At 39.4% G+C, this 17,523-nt stretch overlaps 2 protein-coding genes across 5 annotated transcripts; one reads left to right on the top strand and one right to left on the bottom strand.

The window, feature by feature from the left end:
* Positions 1-1,811: 1,811 nt before the first annotated feature.
* On the top strand, positions 1,812-12,113 carry LOC134664988 (paxillin). Of its 4 annotated transcripts, none has more exons than XM_063521745.1 (5): positions 1,812-1,931; positions 3,379-3,585; positions 3,660-3,833; positions 3,908-4,138; positions 6,977-12,113. In XM_063521745.1, exons 1-5 carry the CDS (start codon positions 1,908-1,910, stop codon positions 7,241-7,243), a joined length of 903 nt encoding a protein of 300 aa, XP_063377815.1. In that variant the 5' UTR covers positions 1,812-1,907; the 3' UTR covers positions 7,244-12,113. The 4 variants fall into 4 exon arrangements, with proteins under 4 accessions (XP_063377815.1, XP_063377818.1, XP_063377816.1 ...); XM_063521748.1 differs by lacking the exon at positions 6,977-12,113 and adding an exon at positions 4,276-4,513 and having other exon boundaries at positions 1,842-1,931; XM_063521746.1 differs by lacking the exon at positions 1,812-1,931 and adding an exon at positions 1,997-2,093.
* Positions 12,114-13,163: 1,050 nt separating this feature from the next.
* Positions 13,164-16,590, bottom strand: LOC134665000 (X-box-binding protein 1). Its single transcript, XM_063521764.1, has 4 exons — positions 16,102-16,590; positions 15,605-15,722; positions 14,881-15,164; positions 13,164-13,396 (listed from the first exon to the last, which is right to left on the bottom strand). The coding sequence occupies exons 1-4, from the start codon at positions 16,245-16,247 to the stop codon at positions 13,303-13,305; spliced, it is 642 nt and encodes a 213-aa protein (XP_063377834.1). The 5' UTR covers positions 16,248-16,590; the 3' UTR covers positions 13,164-13,302.
* Positions 16,591-17,523: the final 933 nt, after the last annotated feature.

The raw sequence follows: 17,523 nt of genomic DNA, 5'->3' as shown, positions 1-17,523 counted from the left end.
AAATCTATTGTACATTAAATAAACAATTGTGCATTGCAAATAAAAATTATCTCTAATTTCTTTGCTTATTTCCGCTGTGTAGTTGCCCAATATTTCGAATTTCCTAATTCAGAAATTATGTCAGCTTTTGGCTCTACGTTTGCTGTCACCTGTCGCTGCACTTCACTTTCCACAAACCATATATCTTCCAATATTTACTCCTTACCCTGGCATGGAATCATTTGTTAGCTAGATTTATGTTATGTCTCATGAAATATCTGATGGAAATACTCGAACACTAATGAAGCGATACGTTCTGCTGCCAAAAACGGTTATGAGGAACATATGACACGTCGTATATTGTTTAAATTGAATTATGCCGACAAATATATGTTATTTGGAAAGAAAGATTTACTGCCTTTAAGGTCGTAAATTACTTGAACGAATGAGGTACCTCATTCGGCTATGTCTTTCTAAGTAAATGACACCTCCTGTGCATGTACTGTGTTCCCAATTATTATCAATAAATTATTCTTCTCTTATTCTTAAATGGATAAATAAAACAAAATAGTTGAATAATGTGTTAATTTCAAGTTGCAGTGGAAACAAAAAAGTTTTTTTTTGTTTATAAAGCGATTTATATTTCGATATCTTCCAAAAAATACCATACCTACATAGACATTAAGCATATACACACACACACATAGATTGAGAGAAACCCTATTCAAGCTTTAAAGGGTTCGAAACGTTGGGATGTATTTTAAATTCATTATACGCAAATTATTACGCAATGTAATCCGCTCCCATAGTTTTATTTCATGAGTAACCAACGCGGTAACTGAAAACAATGATATATTATTAATAATATCATTTACAATGTATGTATTCTACGAGTTAACATGCGTAGCGGAAAATGTGACATGCGAACGAGTTCATAGATATAAATAGAAAACAAACATCTAACCGATGAGTGACTGCCCTTGGTTGGGAAAAGCCGTGACAAATCAGCTGACTTCTTTGTCCTCGGATACGATAATTACATTAAACATTGGTTGGTACATCACCATTCAGGTACCTACACAAAAAATGTACATATAGGGTTCGGTCAATTCAAAGCAGTCATCCATAAGATATTTTAGGGGGTCCCTTTGTTTCCCGTAAAGTTTGAAGTCATAGGTAATGTATTATTTGTCATATTATCATTAGTGCTAAAACCGAAACCGTTAACTTTCATGATTTTCGTAAGGTTATACCTACTATAGATAGGTTAGGTTTGTTTTATGGCAATCCTGAAAAGTGACGCGTTTCTGAACCAAATAAATTATGTATGACTAACGAAAATGCGGGCAAACAATACATTATTTTAAAACTTTTTGGGAACAAGGAGACCCATATTTTAGCGATCATCGGTAGCCAAAAAGACCAATATTTGTAATGACATCTGTTTTACATGGCGGAGAAACACCATTACAGCTAGCCGATACTCGTACGCAATTCATTTTGAACCAGCACCTTACGATAAATTAATGAAGAAGAGATGGCTAGAAGTACTTAGTATACTTATCTCACTGTTTGTCCTCAGACGATCATCGACATCGCCTGTACCACCAGCAGGTTCCCTGCCCCGCCCAGGCACGAAACATGTCACCGTCACCGTTCAAGAGACGGTTGTGGAGCCCGCGGCGCCCGCGGTGCCTGCGCCGGCCCACAGCACCACGGTTACACGGCACCACGCCTCCAGCGCCACAAGAGAGCTCGACGATCTCATGGCGTCCTTGTCTGACTTCAAGGTTAGTTGTCCTTGCACCAAACATGTCACCGTCACCGTTCAAGAGACGGTTGTGGCGTCCGCGGTGCCCGCGCCTGCACACAGCACCACGGTTACACGGCACCACGCCTCCAGCGCCACGAGAGAGCTCAACGATCTCATGGCGTCCTTGTCTGACTTCAAGGTTAGTTGTCCTTGCACCAAACATGTCACCGTCACCGTTCAAGAGACGGTTGTGGCGCCCGCGGTGCCCGCGCCGGCACACAGCACCACGGTTACACGGCACCACGCCTCCAGCGCCACGAGAGAGCTCGACCATCTCATGGCGTCCTTGTTTGACTTCAAGGTTAGTTGTCCTTCCACCGAACGTCAACGTCGTTCAACGTCGTAGTTCAAGTTCATGAGACCGTTGTCGTCATGTCATAAGGCACGACACCTCCAATACCATGAGAGTGTTGGACGGTATCTATTGAAAACGTAAGAAACAGATCTAAGGCTGACCGGTGTCTCAGTTTCTAGTGAGGTCACCGAAGTCACCGTGAGGTCCTAACACAGTTAGTTAAAAACTAATAAAGCCAACTACCAGCCAATATTATCCAGAAATTGGAAGACTTGGTCTGAGAAGACAGCTGTCAGCACATTTATTACACAACATAGGTACGTGAGGCACTCCAGAAAAATGATATTTGTTATCTCCTGGTGGTAGGTTATGAGTGGTGGTATAGATGGTACTTTGTGCTAACGTACGGTGCAGATGTAACAACGTCAACGAATCTGATTGGCTACATAACACTTTTAATGTATTGTATTTGTATGTGTGTGTGTTTGTAATAATATGTATGCTAGTTTTAAGGTATTTATCTATGGGCCAATAGTTGCCTGAAAATAAATGTTTTCATTCAATGTATTCAACATATTAAAGGCAAGACGCAGAAGCCAACTAATGGAAAAGGACATCTTACTCGTAACGCCGTCCAAATATTATTAAATTGCACACGCGCAATTAACTCTTGAGCCAAAACGCGTTTTACTTTGTAAAATAAATGGTAAACGACATCAAGGTTACACGCCGAAACAGAAAACGAGATCCAAGGTCTAAAACAAAGCCAAAAGCCCTGCCCGGACATAATTGGCCACTTGTCCACCGTTCTGACCCATTTGCAACAGTTTCATTCATGAGTTACCTGATTAACGTGTTTATAATCCTACTGTATCGACTCAAGTGATTTTACGAGCGGCGGCTGATTCACCCGCCCTTAGGCCACCTCGGCACACTGCACTACAGTAAACCACGCTTTTCCGTTTATTATAATATTTACAACTCTCCTTTCTTGGTCCACGGCTATTTCCAGCCGCGTAAACAGGCACCGCTCCAGCGCGCCTGTCCCTCTCGCACCCGTTAGAAAGCTCGTATCTAAAGATAGTTCGCAGCGTTACATCACAGGCGTGGTGGGGCCGGGCGTTATAGATATTAGAAGCACATAGGCAAACATCTTCGGACCGCATTCACTCCAGGCCACCGAGACCGGCCGGTTACTTCTGTACGTACGCTCTCGAACACTTCGCGATACCACCAAAACAAAAAAATACTTGGTATCGAGCGATAGGGACTAACTACTTTTCTGTTTTAGGTGAGCGGCTCAGGAGGCGAAGGTGGAACACACGTGTACAGGGAGAAGCGCGCCTGGCAGGAGCACTACCGCAGCACCCCGCGGCAACCCGAATCCGCCTCCCTCGAGCATATGCTCGGATCCCTCCGGGCAGACATGAGCCGCCAAGGAGTCCAGACCCCCCAAAAGGGATGCTGCAACGCGTGCGAGAAACCCATCGTCGGACAGGTGGATAGCTTTTCCTCAAGTGAAATAACAGTGATTTAAAGTGCAATTTTCAAGTGTCGGATTGTTCGGTGCAGGTGATCACGGCGCTGGGCCGCACGTGGCATCCCGAGCACTTCACGTGCGCCCACTGCAACCAGGAGCTCGGCACTAGGAACTTCTTCGAGCGCGACGGCCGGCCGTACTGCGAGCCCGACTACCACAACCTCTTCTCGCCCAGATGCGCCTACTGCAACGGCCCGATCCTCGACGTTAGTGTTCTCGATAAACACTTTAGCAAATTCGGATTTACGCCTCTGATGTTATAGTTTATTTTCCTTTGCAGAAATGCGTGACCGCGCTGGAGAAGACCTGGCACACGGAGCACTTCTTCTGTGCTCAGTGCGGACAGCAGTTCGGAGAAGATGGTTTCCATGAACGGGACGGCAAACCGTACTGCCGTGCCGATTACTTCGACATGTTCGCGCCCAAGTGCGGAGGCTGCAGCAAGCCTATCATGGAAAACTACATTTCCGCACTTAACACCCAGTGGCATCCTGATTGCTTCGTCTGCAAGGTCAGTATAAAAAAATATACAGGTCTCCTTGGAAAATATGAAAAATATGAATATGAAATACAAATTTAATAACAGGTAACAAGCATATGCCAGGTCAAGTATGAGGTACACATTTTAACTGGATGTTTCATACACAGGAATGCCAAGTTCCAGTGAAAGGCAAGTCCTTCTATGCGATGGAAGGCAAGCCCGTCTGCCCCAAATGCGTCGGAGTCGATGAGGACGAGTAAAGAATGACGTCACCAACCCCCCAATGAATGCCCTCCCCCCTTTTTTTCCACAGCTATGCTCCAAATGAAAAAGGAATGATTATTAAACATACACTACACAGATGTTACTCTAACAGTCAGAAACCATACAAGTACTTAATAGGGATTAATTTATGTAATATATTTTTGTAATATTATTGTAATTATAAGATTTATACAATAAAGAGAACAAGAATAAAAAAAATACAAAAAAAACAACAACAAAAAACAAAAATAAAAACAAAACAAAACAATGGGCGGCGGTCGTGCGCGACTGACGTCTCGTCAGTCAAGGCCGCGACCGTGACCCCTTATCAATGCATTGTCGCATTCGAAAATCGTGAATGGGGTCAAGTGTTGCACGTATAGGGTTTCCTGTAAGGGTATTAATAGTGGTGACGTCACACCAGCGTCTGCGCCGCGGCTGTTGTAGATCAGCTTTGTTTATGGGCCAATGGATTAGAGACTAGAGTATTTCGGCGCGAGCTATTTCTGCTGTCGCCGAGCGGTAAATAAACACGGATTGAGTGCAAAATGTGCGTGCACCGCGCTTTACGATTATGCGCGGTTTTTATTGAGATCATGAGCGCGATATATTTCGTTGATAAAATAGTGGATAGATTACATCATAAATCTTGAGCAATAGAATATAAAATATATTTTATATTCGATCGCAGATAGAAATGTCGCACAAACCGAAATCAAGAGCGATATGCCATCACTTTTTGTATCTGTAGACTCAATTTTTAACCTTCCTTTGGTTATTTAAGATTCTTGTAAACGTAAACAAATCTTCATTTATGAGTGCTACGCCGTAACACGTAACATTAGGGATTGCTGATACATATTATGTCTCTTGGTTTGTATGGCTCTTCTTTGCTGCCATATCGCGTCATCTGTAATTCACAATTATAATATACACCATGTAGTAATATTTGATTTTTTAATTTTGGCTAAGTCAACAACTGCTATTAAATAAAATTACGTTGTAGCTTCAATTATATATTCGCTCTACAAATAAGATTGTGGCAGATATTTTTGAACACCAATAAAATATTCCGTGAAATCAAAACGGAGCTGTTTCAGCGTAAAAAAAGAGGTTGTACTAAAGTCGAACACTGTAATAGTACCTATCGTTTTAAACGGTCATCAAATTCGTTATTACTTTAATGACGTAGATTATTTATGACTGTTCGCGAGCCTAACGCCATCTAGCGGGCATCCTAAGAAGAGCCGGAGTTTCCAAGCACGGCCGAGCGGGAGCGCGGTGACAGCCTCTGACACCTTTACCATCATACACGGCAAGGCACACAAGCCGCTCTCGCGATTTTTTTCCAATTTTATACATATAAAGTCGCCATCATACTTTCCAAAGTTGTAAAATTAAAAATAACAACAATTTTGTAAAATCTAAATAAGAAAAGAAGATGTCATTCAAGAGACCCGCCTGCTGCTCCTGAGACCTCCTGAATCGCTAACCTCCCAAACAATTACTTTTTAATAAAAACGCTACTGGGCTTTACGTTATACCTATACGAAATAGTCTAAACAAGCTGCCTCAACCTTGCGACTGACTTCACACGTAACAAATGAGTTTTATTGATTTACAATTCCAGCCACCTTTACACAATGAATTTTTAAACAAATAATAGTAGGCCATGGAAGTAGTAACCTACAGTCGACCTCGGAAGTATGTAATTATTAAAATGACCCTTTTTATCTGCATAGTTATAGATCACACAGGTGAGATATTAAGTCCCCTTGCCATCTTGCAACTGAAAACACGAAAGTATTCTTTCCTTTTTTTACCTCAATTACAGCAAATAAAACATGTCGCTTCAGTGTCACTACGCTTTCAAAAGCACGAACTAGGTACAAAAATAAAATTATTCTGCCAAAAATAATAATTTTAAAAACACATTTAGGTACTTTTCGCCCCCAAAGAATTGTATACTCTTCAAAACGCATATGATACGAGTATGACATAAGTATGCGTTTTCGAGCCTATTCTCGAAGGGTCTACTAGTAGCCACCGAAGAGTTCCATTAGGTATCCATCTTTTGGCTTCATCATCAAATCAGCTCGACAGTACCAAATGTTTTTATTACCATTTGTAGGTAATTGTATAAACCTATAATAGAAGTACTTATATTAAAGTCGACTTGCAATATTTGATTGCATTGTTATACTCTGTATCTTTACGTATTTAAATAAAAGTAAACAAGTTGTACATTTTCGGGTAGTTTTAACATTTATTGATTAACCAACCAAATACAAACCCACCTGGATATGTCACTGAACGACCTGACTTTAACCTACATTCTTTGATCATGTAATGTTTTCTCTACCCTCAACTGGCTTAAGAAGCCATTGGGGGTAGATATTATATGCTCTTTTTTAAATACCTAAAGATACACCCCCTTATTCATAATCGTTTGTGCCTTTCCGACGTATTGGTATGATGGAAAGGGACAAACGATTATTAAAGGCTTGTCAATTTTAGTAAACGTTTATGAATAAGGGGGACAGACTATAGTTACTAATTTACAAGTGAAGTTAAAAGTGTTAAAAATGCCCTATGCCATTCCAGGAATGCCGCGAGCCCTTCCACGGCGGCTCATTCTTCGAGCACGAAGGGCAGCCCTACTGCGAGACGCACTACCACGGCAAGCGCGGCTCCCTCTGCGCCGGCTGCCACAAGCCCATCGCCGGCCGCTGCATCACCGCCATGTTCCGCAAGTTCCACCCTGAGCACTTCGTCTGCGCCTTCTGTCTGAGGCAACTCAATAAGGGCACCTTCAAAGAACAGAATGACAAGCCGTACTGTCATACCTGCTTTGAAAAGTTGTTTGGGTAGACGAGAGATGGCGCTGTTATCAAATATGAATTAAGAGCTTTCGGTAAACACAATAAACTGTCATAATGCGGTACCGCGCCGCTGCCAACGCTTTATTTTTGAATTGATAATTCATTATACCGCAATTATAAGGAGCAGAACGATAATCCATACTGTCAACTTGCTTTGAGAAACTCTTCGGTTATACAGATGGCGCTGTTGTCCAAGTTTAAACGCGCTTTCGATAAAGTACAGATATGCTGATTTTAAGAAACATCTGGACGTCACAATTACATCTAAAATCACAATAAACTACAAGTAGTTTATTTATTTACACATCACAAGTGACGTTTTGCAATTATCGCTTTTTTAATTGCCAAATTAAACGCCAAGAGCCTACTTTCCCTTTTGGCGTCCTAACACCATGCAACAACTCAGCAGTACAAGTTGGTAACTTGGTACTTGTTACCAGATCTACACAATCTTTAAACATTTGCCGTAAGGCGACACGACTGCGATAGATATGATAGATTCGACCGATATATCGACAAATAATGAGAAGAATACATATGTATCTTTCACTATTTTATGAATTTCCATTTAAAATACATAATTAAGTACAAAGTTCATTATTATACGATATGCGTTAACCATTGAAATCAGGAAGTCATTTTGTTTACATGGACGGATTTAATATGTAATGATAACACGAATCGATTATAATCTAATTTTAAAGGACATCACACTGATTACATATATTACTTACATTATACCTAAAGATGTTCGTTGTGACCGTATTGACCATATCCTCCTAAGGCCCAATGTCCTACCTATAGTACTTATTCAGTTCGATGAAATTTAAATCATATTCAATTGGAATAGAGTCGCAATTGTTTTGTCTCGTTCAATTTTCAAACAACACCAAAATCAACTGTATTCCCTGCACTATAGGTTCAAATTTCAGTGACAAATTCTGGATTTTTCATTTGTATGGCTGGGCCTTAGTAGGGTATTACGATAACCAGTACAAACAGTTAGTATCGGTATAATGCCGAAAAGTAGACTTTCGAATTCTAAGCTCTTATTGAAATTTGTGATTGTGTAAATTTCTTATTATAAGAGTAGACGATGAAAATGTTCAAAAAGTAGAAATCGAGTAGTTATGGTGCATCTGAATAAATGTAATGAATGTCAATATTTCATTAATTAATGATAAATGTTACAATACAATTTATACAATAAGGAATAATAATGTACCTAATTGTAATACGATTGTCACTGTCAGTTACATAAATGCAGGCACGCTGTTGTTTATTTACTTTATTTATTATAACCTCATTTGTGCAAGTGATAAATAACGGTGATTTACGTAAGGATATGTATGTTTGTCTTGTAGAACTTTGCCTTTATTAATTTTAACATCAACTATAAGAATATCAAAGTGTCAAACAACTTAGGTAAACACATAGTTTGATTAACCTTTTGGACGCCGTTTCAAAAACACAAAAGCTGTCACTCGGACGCCACGTCAACGAAGTGTCAAAACTGAAATTGAACTTTATGCATATGCACGTGGGTCTATGTTCCTCTGTGGTCTGTGACAGACAAATCCGTCTTTGGCGTTGAACCTGCGGCGCGGATATATCGATCATTGGCGACCAAAAGGTTAAATAAATGTGTTTGCTAATTATAATGTCATAGTTTTAAAACGCATACAATACCTATATGTCATGCCAATGTAGACGGCCTACTAAGAAATGTTTGGTCTAACAGTCAATACAAAAATGACAACCGAAACTGAATTTACTGCCAACTCTGTGTTAGTAAACTCCTGACTAAATAACACCTAACTAGTGTAGTGTGATAAAACTAAGTACTAAATGACCGACGAATTAGACGTTTTAAATGGGGTTAGGTACCTGTACAAAAAATATTAAGTAAGCATTGTAGCGGCCAGTACAACCTTTACTTTATTTTATTTTGACGCAGAATAAAGTTGGGCAGGCAGACCTTGTCAGTAACAAAAAGCGGCAAATTTGAAAAATTTAGGCGCGAAGGGACATCGTCTCATAGAAAATTTGAATTTCGCGCCTTTTTCTACTGACAAGATTTGCTTGACCATCTATATTACGTTCATTGAGAAAAAACTTACTGTATACCTATATACATATATACTGACCATTTGTATACCAAAGGCCGAGATGACAATCTTTTATAGACAAACTCCAATCGAAGAGTAAAAATGTAACGAGATGACAGACGCAAACGAAAAGTCCCGTGATCATTTACATACATTATAAGTTTCGATTGCCGTTTCGGCCCCCTGAGGGCCTACCGCGAAACACGATCGACGTGTTGCCTCTCTGTCGCACTTGTAGATACGTACGTAAGTGTGACAGGGAGGCAACACGTCGAACGTGGTTCGTGGCCCTCTGATTGCGATCGATGAGATGTTTACTTACGACCTAATACAAATGGCCAAAATATTGATTTAAACTTTCACGATTATTAAACATTATCAAACTGCACAACGGGACTTAATCGCGTATTTAAGTTTTAAGATTTACCTCCGACGTTTCCAGGACGGCGTTGTCCCCGTGGTCTCGGAGAAGACTGGCTCAAGTTGACATCAACATCTTCTAGCCGCGCGAGTTTTTCGAACTACCCGCACTTGGTCTTGTTTATCAGTTTGAACGTTTTGCGCACTAGGGATGTCACTCTGTCGACACACAACACTAACGATATTCGATTTATCGACTGTCGATATTCGTTTCCGCTTACATTTACTAATGACTGGATTCCATGTGGATGAGATCTTAAAACCCTCGTCCCGATTAAAATTGCAATGTTTTTTGATTTCAATGGCTTCCCGCACTTAAAACTTAAATACGCGATTAAGTCCTGTTGTGCAGTTTGATAATGGCCAAAATATGTTGAAACATGAGTCACACTTGCTTTCTATGATACATGTAGAAAGTTCCCTGACTACATGTGACTCCATTTGGTTAAAATACATATGACTCATCATGGCTCTTGTTATGAACTAGGTTTCCATGCGTCATATATTGTAGAACTATCTGTTGTTAAAAAGGAATTTATTGTGTAAAGATGCTACTGATGAAATCATCTGAAATTATGTCGGCTTTTAGTTAGCTTAATCGCTTCACTGGCAGCCTTGCATTTCGTACGCGAAAGTGCAATTATATAACAAATTCAGTGGTAGCTACAGTACCTCAGCATACCATTTCAACAGTATTTGTAATAAGTTGGCTGCAAACCTTTCATTGCAAACTAAGTTTCAAGTTATTTCCCTGTATCGTAAGGAATTTCATCGCACGTGTAACAAGTCAACGGTAGCTAAACGATTTGTTCCAATTTTAATTAATAATTGCGGAACAAATTCAGGTAATTGGGTGACTAACTTAAATTGGAAGCTAGGTATGTCAATAATATATATCGGGACATTCAAGTGGCTCATTTCCACAGTGCAATTTCCCCATATTAAATACTTGATATTACCTAGAAATAGCAGCAGCATTGTCCCATGGTTGCTATTGACATGACTGATCTTGTTCTTTATGTGGTATGATATACGAAACTTACTTACTTAGTACGAAAGTAGTTACCTACCTGTTTTACTTTTTAATTCGTATTGTTGATGTGACACGTGCTATAAGCCGATATATTTTCTAGAAGCATTGTTTGAAATGTGTAAAATATCGATTCCTATCAACCTTGGTACAACCTTTCAATAATGCAAAATGACACTTATTATCACCGTGTCAAGGTGTATTTTAAATGGCGCGTCGTATTTTACGTACATTTTATGTTACGCTTTGATAATCGATAACGCGTTGTTAAGTTCTAATTCTTCCATTAGTGTTAAACGCTGTACAGTTATCGCTTTTGTTATGTTCATATATTTTTATTGCTGTGCGTTATCGCAAGAATAATTAACAATATTTGGTGTATGGAAGTAACATTCGTTTTTCTAAATTTCACATTCGTGTTCTTTACGCCGATTTAACACTTGTATGGCGCCATACGCCATTGAAATTATATTTTGTCAAATATAGGTATTGAGACACGGCCGAGGGTAGGTACTATGATAATTTTGGCCTGACACTTTTTTGTGTGGATTAAACAGTCCATTTTTATACCATCAAGGTCAAGGTACAAACCTAAAGTAAACTACACAGTACAAATCATCAGACCTAACTTTAAAGTAACTAACGAAATACCTTGTTTGTACCGTAGTGTTACTTCCATCGCCAGTTTGTTTTGTCAGTTATCTAGGAGTAGTGAGCAAGTGCCAAACGCCGGCAGTTGTTGCGCCGCCCGCCTAGCTGAATTAACCGCTCAACGAAAACTGTGCCTTACGCCAACGCGTTTAAAAAGTTTTCGCTTTGAACATAGTTGGTAGAACGTAAACGCCTGTTGTATAGCACTTCGTTGAATTGTTAATGTTCATATTAGATCAAATTGGCTTGGACTATTTCGTTAATTTAATTGATATAAAACGATTAGGAAATAAGATAATTCCTTTTGTTTTTGCTAGCGATCCCTATACACTATTATCAGTATTAAAAATCATGTGCCTAATGATATAATTCTACTTTAAATTGTGTAACTAAAAGCCAATGCCATCCGACATTACTAACTTTCAATGTTAATCACCAGAAAAAAACAAATAGCAGCAAGGTCATTGCTAGGTAATAATGTAAATATGTATTGTTGTCACAGCTGGGCGGGCCCTATGTTATGTTAATCGCTTCGCTTGCGGTGGACGGGCCGCGTAACTTAGGTGGACGTAATGGATGTAAAACGTAGCGTAAGGGACGATTTTATTGAATCTGTAATATTTTAACAAAATATATTTAATGTTTTTTTACCTGATAGTTTCATTTTATAAATTACTACACTAAACAAGGTCTATTTACTTTATAATTTGTTAATAACTCGCGGAAAGAATGCAATAACCAATACCTACACGATCTCAGAGGATGCAATTAATCAATAAGCAATCAAAAAATACACTATATAATAATTAAGACAGTTCTCTAATAGTTTATTTGCTAATGTTTTTTTTATGCGCATGTTTATTAACTGGCTATTCGCTAGAAATTTTTTGAAGTCAATTTCATTCGGTCGTAAAAACAATTCTTCGTTAATTAGCAATTCAGTTTCTTATCGACACGACAAACTTCTATTTAAATTGGGTCCGGATAAGACGCCGATATTTCATTACCTTGTTTTACATAAAGTTATTGGCGGCTATCGGTTGTCGTTTTGCTATCGCTGGGGAATCCAGACAGATAACTATGAAAGCATGTACGTGCCCACGCGCCACCTACGTGATCGAAAGCCGATAGCCAGCTATTTTCGCCTACAACGTTCTAGAAAAGTAAATGAAACAAGATAATACGACAGAACAGATATATTTGACTTATTTCACAGCACTTAAACGCATCCCTACACTTAAACATAGGCACTTAGCTTACAATAAAAAATACGAAAACAACTTAAATAGAACTTTGTCATCTTAAACTTAACTATTAATTCAATAACTTAGATCTTAAAACGAGTCAGTCTTTGGTGAAATGCTGTCAGAACCAATCCCTAAGCTAGGCCAGGGAAGAGTTCTGAAAAGGATTCGCACCAGAAGTCTGACAAATCCATAGATTCTGGTTCACTGAGCGGTGAGGCCATTGAATCATATCCTAAATCGCTGAAGCTGTGACTCGGAGACACTGCAAACAGATCCTCATCTGCAGATCTGGGAGACAAGCTCATAGGGGAGAGCATTTTCATGTCATCTAGAGATAAAGAGCCATCGGTGAGCGATGTGAAGTCTGTTTCGACTTGAATTGGAGCACTCTTTGTGAGCTCGGGGAAGTCTAAGTCGACCTGAGTTTCCTCGATGACTTGTTCTTCACATGGCACTTCAACGGTGACGCAGTTCTCCTGTAGACTGGCGTAGAACATGTCTCCCTTGTCGTGTGTGTCCGTGTCGGGCGCGTCAGTGTAGGGGTGCGCGTAGGAGTGCTGGGTCAGTATCCTGTGCACGTCGTGCTTGAGGTCTATGACTGCATCTTCACTGGGTTCCAGGTGCTCTGCTGCGGGCCCCACCACTTGAGCTCCTTCAGCGCGCTCTCCAGTGTCCCGCACTGGGACCTGCAACAAAAGAACAATTTTAGTCAAGTTTTTTGCCAGGAGTTCAAGAATTTTATTAGTAATTACCTACATTGCTGTTTTCAACCCTATTTTCTAAGTATTACATATGCATATTCGGGGACAAAACTTTAAAACTACTTGTTTCTCAATAAATAATTTGTTAATTAGGAAACCTTGACACGCATACTTTTACCCTTTGTACCATTTTGTGTATATACTTATTGCAACATTATTTTGTAATTTTCCATTACCCTCGTAATATTTTAAATTATTCAAATATTAAAATTCTCATTAGCCTAGTCACGTAATTTTTTTGCAAGTATTAAGATTTCATAGATGAATACAAAAATGTCCAAATGGCTAACATATTACCTTTATATATTTCCTTAATAATCATTTAAATTGTTTATTGTATTTATTAACCATAACGTTACATAATGATTACATGGCAAGTCGGCATATTTACTACCATTAGCATTTCAGACGAAATTATTTAGTCACTAAATTTAAATTTAAGAATAATCGCCTTTAATGCAAATTAGATGACTTTATTTATAAATATTCATATTAAATTTAACAAAAATGTCACTTCAAGCCTTTTAGTCAATATTTCGTTGTCATGAACAAGATGTAAAATGACAAAAACATTGCATCAGCCATAGAGCTAGAGCCTTCGCTCGGTGGGCGGGAGGCGTGACGTCACGATTGTGTGCCACTTGCATCAGCCGTTAGTCACAGGTCACCGCGTGTTGCGTGCTTTCCTGCCTTACACGGGTTTTCCTGCTGACTTTTATTTATTATATTGATTGCCGAATTGATAGTTTTAAGTGTTTCAATGTTTTTTTTTAAAAGATAGGAAATTTGTTGGACTATTATACATATTATGATTATAATGAATAAGTAGTTATTATTTATAATAAAAACAAGGCTTTGCTTTGTTATTGAATATGCATTAATAATTGGCCAAAAAATTTGTAACAAAGTTCTTGTTTCACTTTGTTACTTTCAACTAACAGGGATACCAGATAAGATAAGAGGCCTACTCAGCTAATTATTATTGGTGATAGTTTTCTAGTTACTAGACAGTGACTGTGATGATGGAACAAATCATTATGTAGGTGCAATTCCACAAAGACATCTAGGTAGATAAGATCAGATGGAGTATGATAATCAATAGTTCATTTTGCTTGGGGCAAGAGAATCATTGAGGATCCCTAAAAGTGTTTCTCTTACCTCATCTAACCTCATTAATATTAACTCATTCAAGTCCTATTTTAGAAAGTTACCTAGCTACCTGTAGACTTATAGAGCTTCTATTTAGTTAAGCTTTATCTATCTATCTAGCTCCTTTGGGCCCTTTGTTCTGAGTTAGAGAATATCTCTAAGCTCAGTGTGCCGCTTGGCAAAGGCCTCCTCTAGCTCTTTCCATTGAGGTCTGTCGTGGGCCACTTTTCTCCAGTTCGGGATATAGTAATATAACTTACATCTTGAGCCGCTCCTGCACCGCCTGCATCAATTTCCTTGATGAGTGAGTCGGCAAGCTGTTGCAAGGTGTCCAGGTACTCTTCTGACTCGAGGTGCTGGAGGAGGTCTGCGAGAGGAGACACATCGCCAGCAGCAGGCGCGCCGCGCGCAGTGCCGTCGGGGGCCCCTCCTGCTGCCGAGGAGTAGACTCTGCCGGTCCCCGGGCCCCCGAGACACTGCGCGCCGCGCGCAGCGCCGCGTTCTCGCTCAACAGACGCTCGTTCAGCGCCTTCAGGCTTTCCACCTGGATAAAACATGCTTTGTTGTTTACGTTGTTTACCTCAGGTTTTTTAGAGTCAGACCAAGAAAAGTCTGCAGCGGATGTGGCAGCCCAGTGCAAGTGTTATTTTAAACGTCAAACTTCTATGAAAATATGACTCTAGGAACTTTTTACAGTGGTACGTATTTTTGACAAGTGGTTCTTTGACTATTCACTTGAATTGTGATTTTAGCCTGCAAAAGGTACCTAAAGTTGCAAATCTTTGGTATGCAAATAAACAAAGTAGGTAGGTATTGGTTTTTCATGTAGATAAATGTCTGTAGCTCTTAAAAAGATACATATATACCTACAGGATAACAATTATAAACAACTATTATTATTTAGATTTTTTCAATGATGAATGATACAAGAGGAGTTGATTTTCATTAAGAACTATTCAAAAAACCGGGCAAGTATATACAAACCTCACTAATCAGCCGCTCATTCCTGTCAGCCAACTCCTGGATCTTGGTTTCCATCTCGTCCATCTTGGCTTTCTTGCGATCGCGGGACGTTTGTGCCGCCACACGATTCTTCAGCTTCCTGCATTATTAATATTATCATTATTATATTATCCATACATGGAACAGGAAAGACGTGCAAAGGTGACTTTGACTTGTTCAATAACTTTGAATTATTAATGAAGCTAAAATCAATACTATCTGACATTTATAAAGAGGACATAGAATTTTAATGATTCTTGTTATAATAATATTTCGTCATAACTTCATACATGCACTCTCCTGCCCTAGTTACAACTTTTATCTATATTCCTTATCTCATATGGAAAACATGCTGCATAGATGTCATCATACTTAACGGGACACATAGCCCAGGGCAATGTCCCCGGCGCTAACTCGACAAGAACGTCCGCTAACTAACGCTAACCACGCAAGCAAAATAAAGAAGTCAATGGACTCACTTTCTTTGCATCTTCTCCTCCCATGAAAGGTGGTCCAGCCGGCGCTTCCGCGACGGGGCGGGCGACGCCGGCTCCAGAACCACCTTTGTGTCCTCATCCACCGCCAGGTAGTTGTTCGGTACCGTGATGATTATCGGAGCACTCATCTTGAAGCTGACGCTATTCTTCAAAACAAAACACTCTGATACCAATTGATGTTACTGTGACGGTCGCATACTACCGCGTATCGCTTGTTTGAAAAGCATTAGAATCACTTCACTTTATTAGAAGTCGAGTAACGAGCCGAATGTGCGTCTTTCATGATTAGAAGCTCGATTTGTACTGTACGTTCGAGAAACTGCGTCGTGGATTTACGTGATTGGCGGAGAGTTATCAGGGGGCGGAATCGACGCGTTGACAATTTCGAACGACGAGGATAGCGAGATACAGTCAGTCTATGAAAAAGAGAGATAGTTAAGTGACGTTTAACATTCCTCCCTACCACGATACTTTTTTTAACTGCGTAACGCGTAGTCTGCGTAGTGGTACCGGCAATAATTATACCGGCGCGCGGCAATGACAAAATAAAAATTATGAAATGTAGTATATTACGCGGAAAAATAATAACAATGATAAATAGCTATTGGAAACATTAGTCATTATTTTATCATCAAGGTCGTTTCATAATGTTAATATGTAGATTGAAGGAATTAGTAGACGGTAACAATAACCATCAACCTACGTACAGTCAAGTGTAAAAATATCGGTGCACAAATCATCTCAAAAATATGTCCCTGTGATCCCTAAGGTCTTTAGGTCAGCGAATTAAGAACTATGGGACATATTTTTGAGTAAGTTGTCTACACCCATATTTTTACACTTGATTGTACTTAACAAAATAACAATACAATTTATTTCACTCTTAGAGGTAAGTTCGTAAGTATACGAACTACAAAAATAGCAGATTCTAGAAGATTTCATTTGACTAACAATTATCAAATAGGTACCTTACTTACATGAAATAAAATTATAATGGGTTTTATTTAGCTAGGTAGATTACCAGCTAGGTAGATCTGCGTACAGTGCGTACTTACTTAGGTTCTAGGCAAAGAGCATATAATCACTATGGTTCTAGGAATAGGTACTTATTCAAGACAACAAGAGTGTTGTCACATGCCTGCTACGATAAAGGCAAACAAGTGTACAGACCACCAGTGGCCTATTTTATAAAGCTACAAGTTACAATTTACAAGTGGAAGTCTCGTTCTAACACATGTGTTAGAACGAGACTTCCGCTTGTAAATTGTAACTTGTAGCTTTATAAAATAGGCCACAGACGGTAAGCGGCTACCGACACCTAAAGATGCCTGCTACTCCAGTGGTGTCTTAAGTGCGCTGCCCCATAGTTAGGGTAATAAATCCGTGTTTAATTCGAAATAATTT

Source organism: Cydia fagiglandana, chromosome 6 (assembly GCF_963556715.1).
Source record: "Cydia fagiglandana chromosome 6, ilCydFagi1.1, whole genome shotgun sequence".
NCBI lineage: Eukaryota > Metazoa > Arthropoda > Insecta > Lepidoptera > Tortricidae > Cydia > Cydia fagiglandana.
This window is presented reverse-complemented; position numbering and strand designations above follow the sequence as displayed.

Bases quoted from the DNA above. Each gene is read 5' to 3' on its own strand.
- LOC134664988 (XM_063521745.1), top strand. From the start codon at position 1,908: ATGGCGTCCTTGTCTGACTTCAAG. The intron at 3,586-3,659 runs GTGGATAGCTTT...TGTTCGGTGCAG, and splicing joins AGAAACCCATCGTCGGACAG to GTGATCACGGCGCTGGGCCG. The intron at 4,139-6,976 runs GTCAGTATAAAA...ATGCCATTCCAG, and splicing joins CTGATTGCTTCGTCTGCAAG to GAATGCCGCGAGCCCTTCCA.
- LOC134665000 (XM_063521764.1), bottom strand. From the start codon at position 16,247: ATGAGTGCTCCGATAATCATCACGGTACCGAACAACTACCTGGCGGTG. The intron at 15,723-16,101 runs GTGAGTCCATTG...TTAATAATGCAG, and splicing joins GAGGAGAAGATGCAAAGAAA to GAAGCTGAAGAATCGTGTGG. The intron at 13,397-14,880 runs GTAAGTTATATT...CTTTTGTTGCAG, and splicing joins GTGCAGGAGCGGCTCAAGAT to GTCCCAGTGCGGGACACTGG.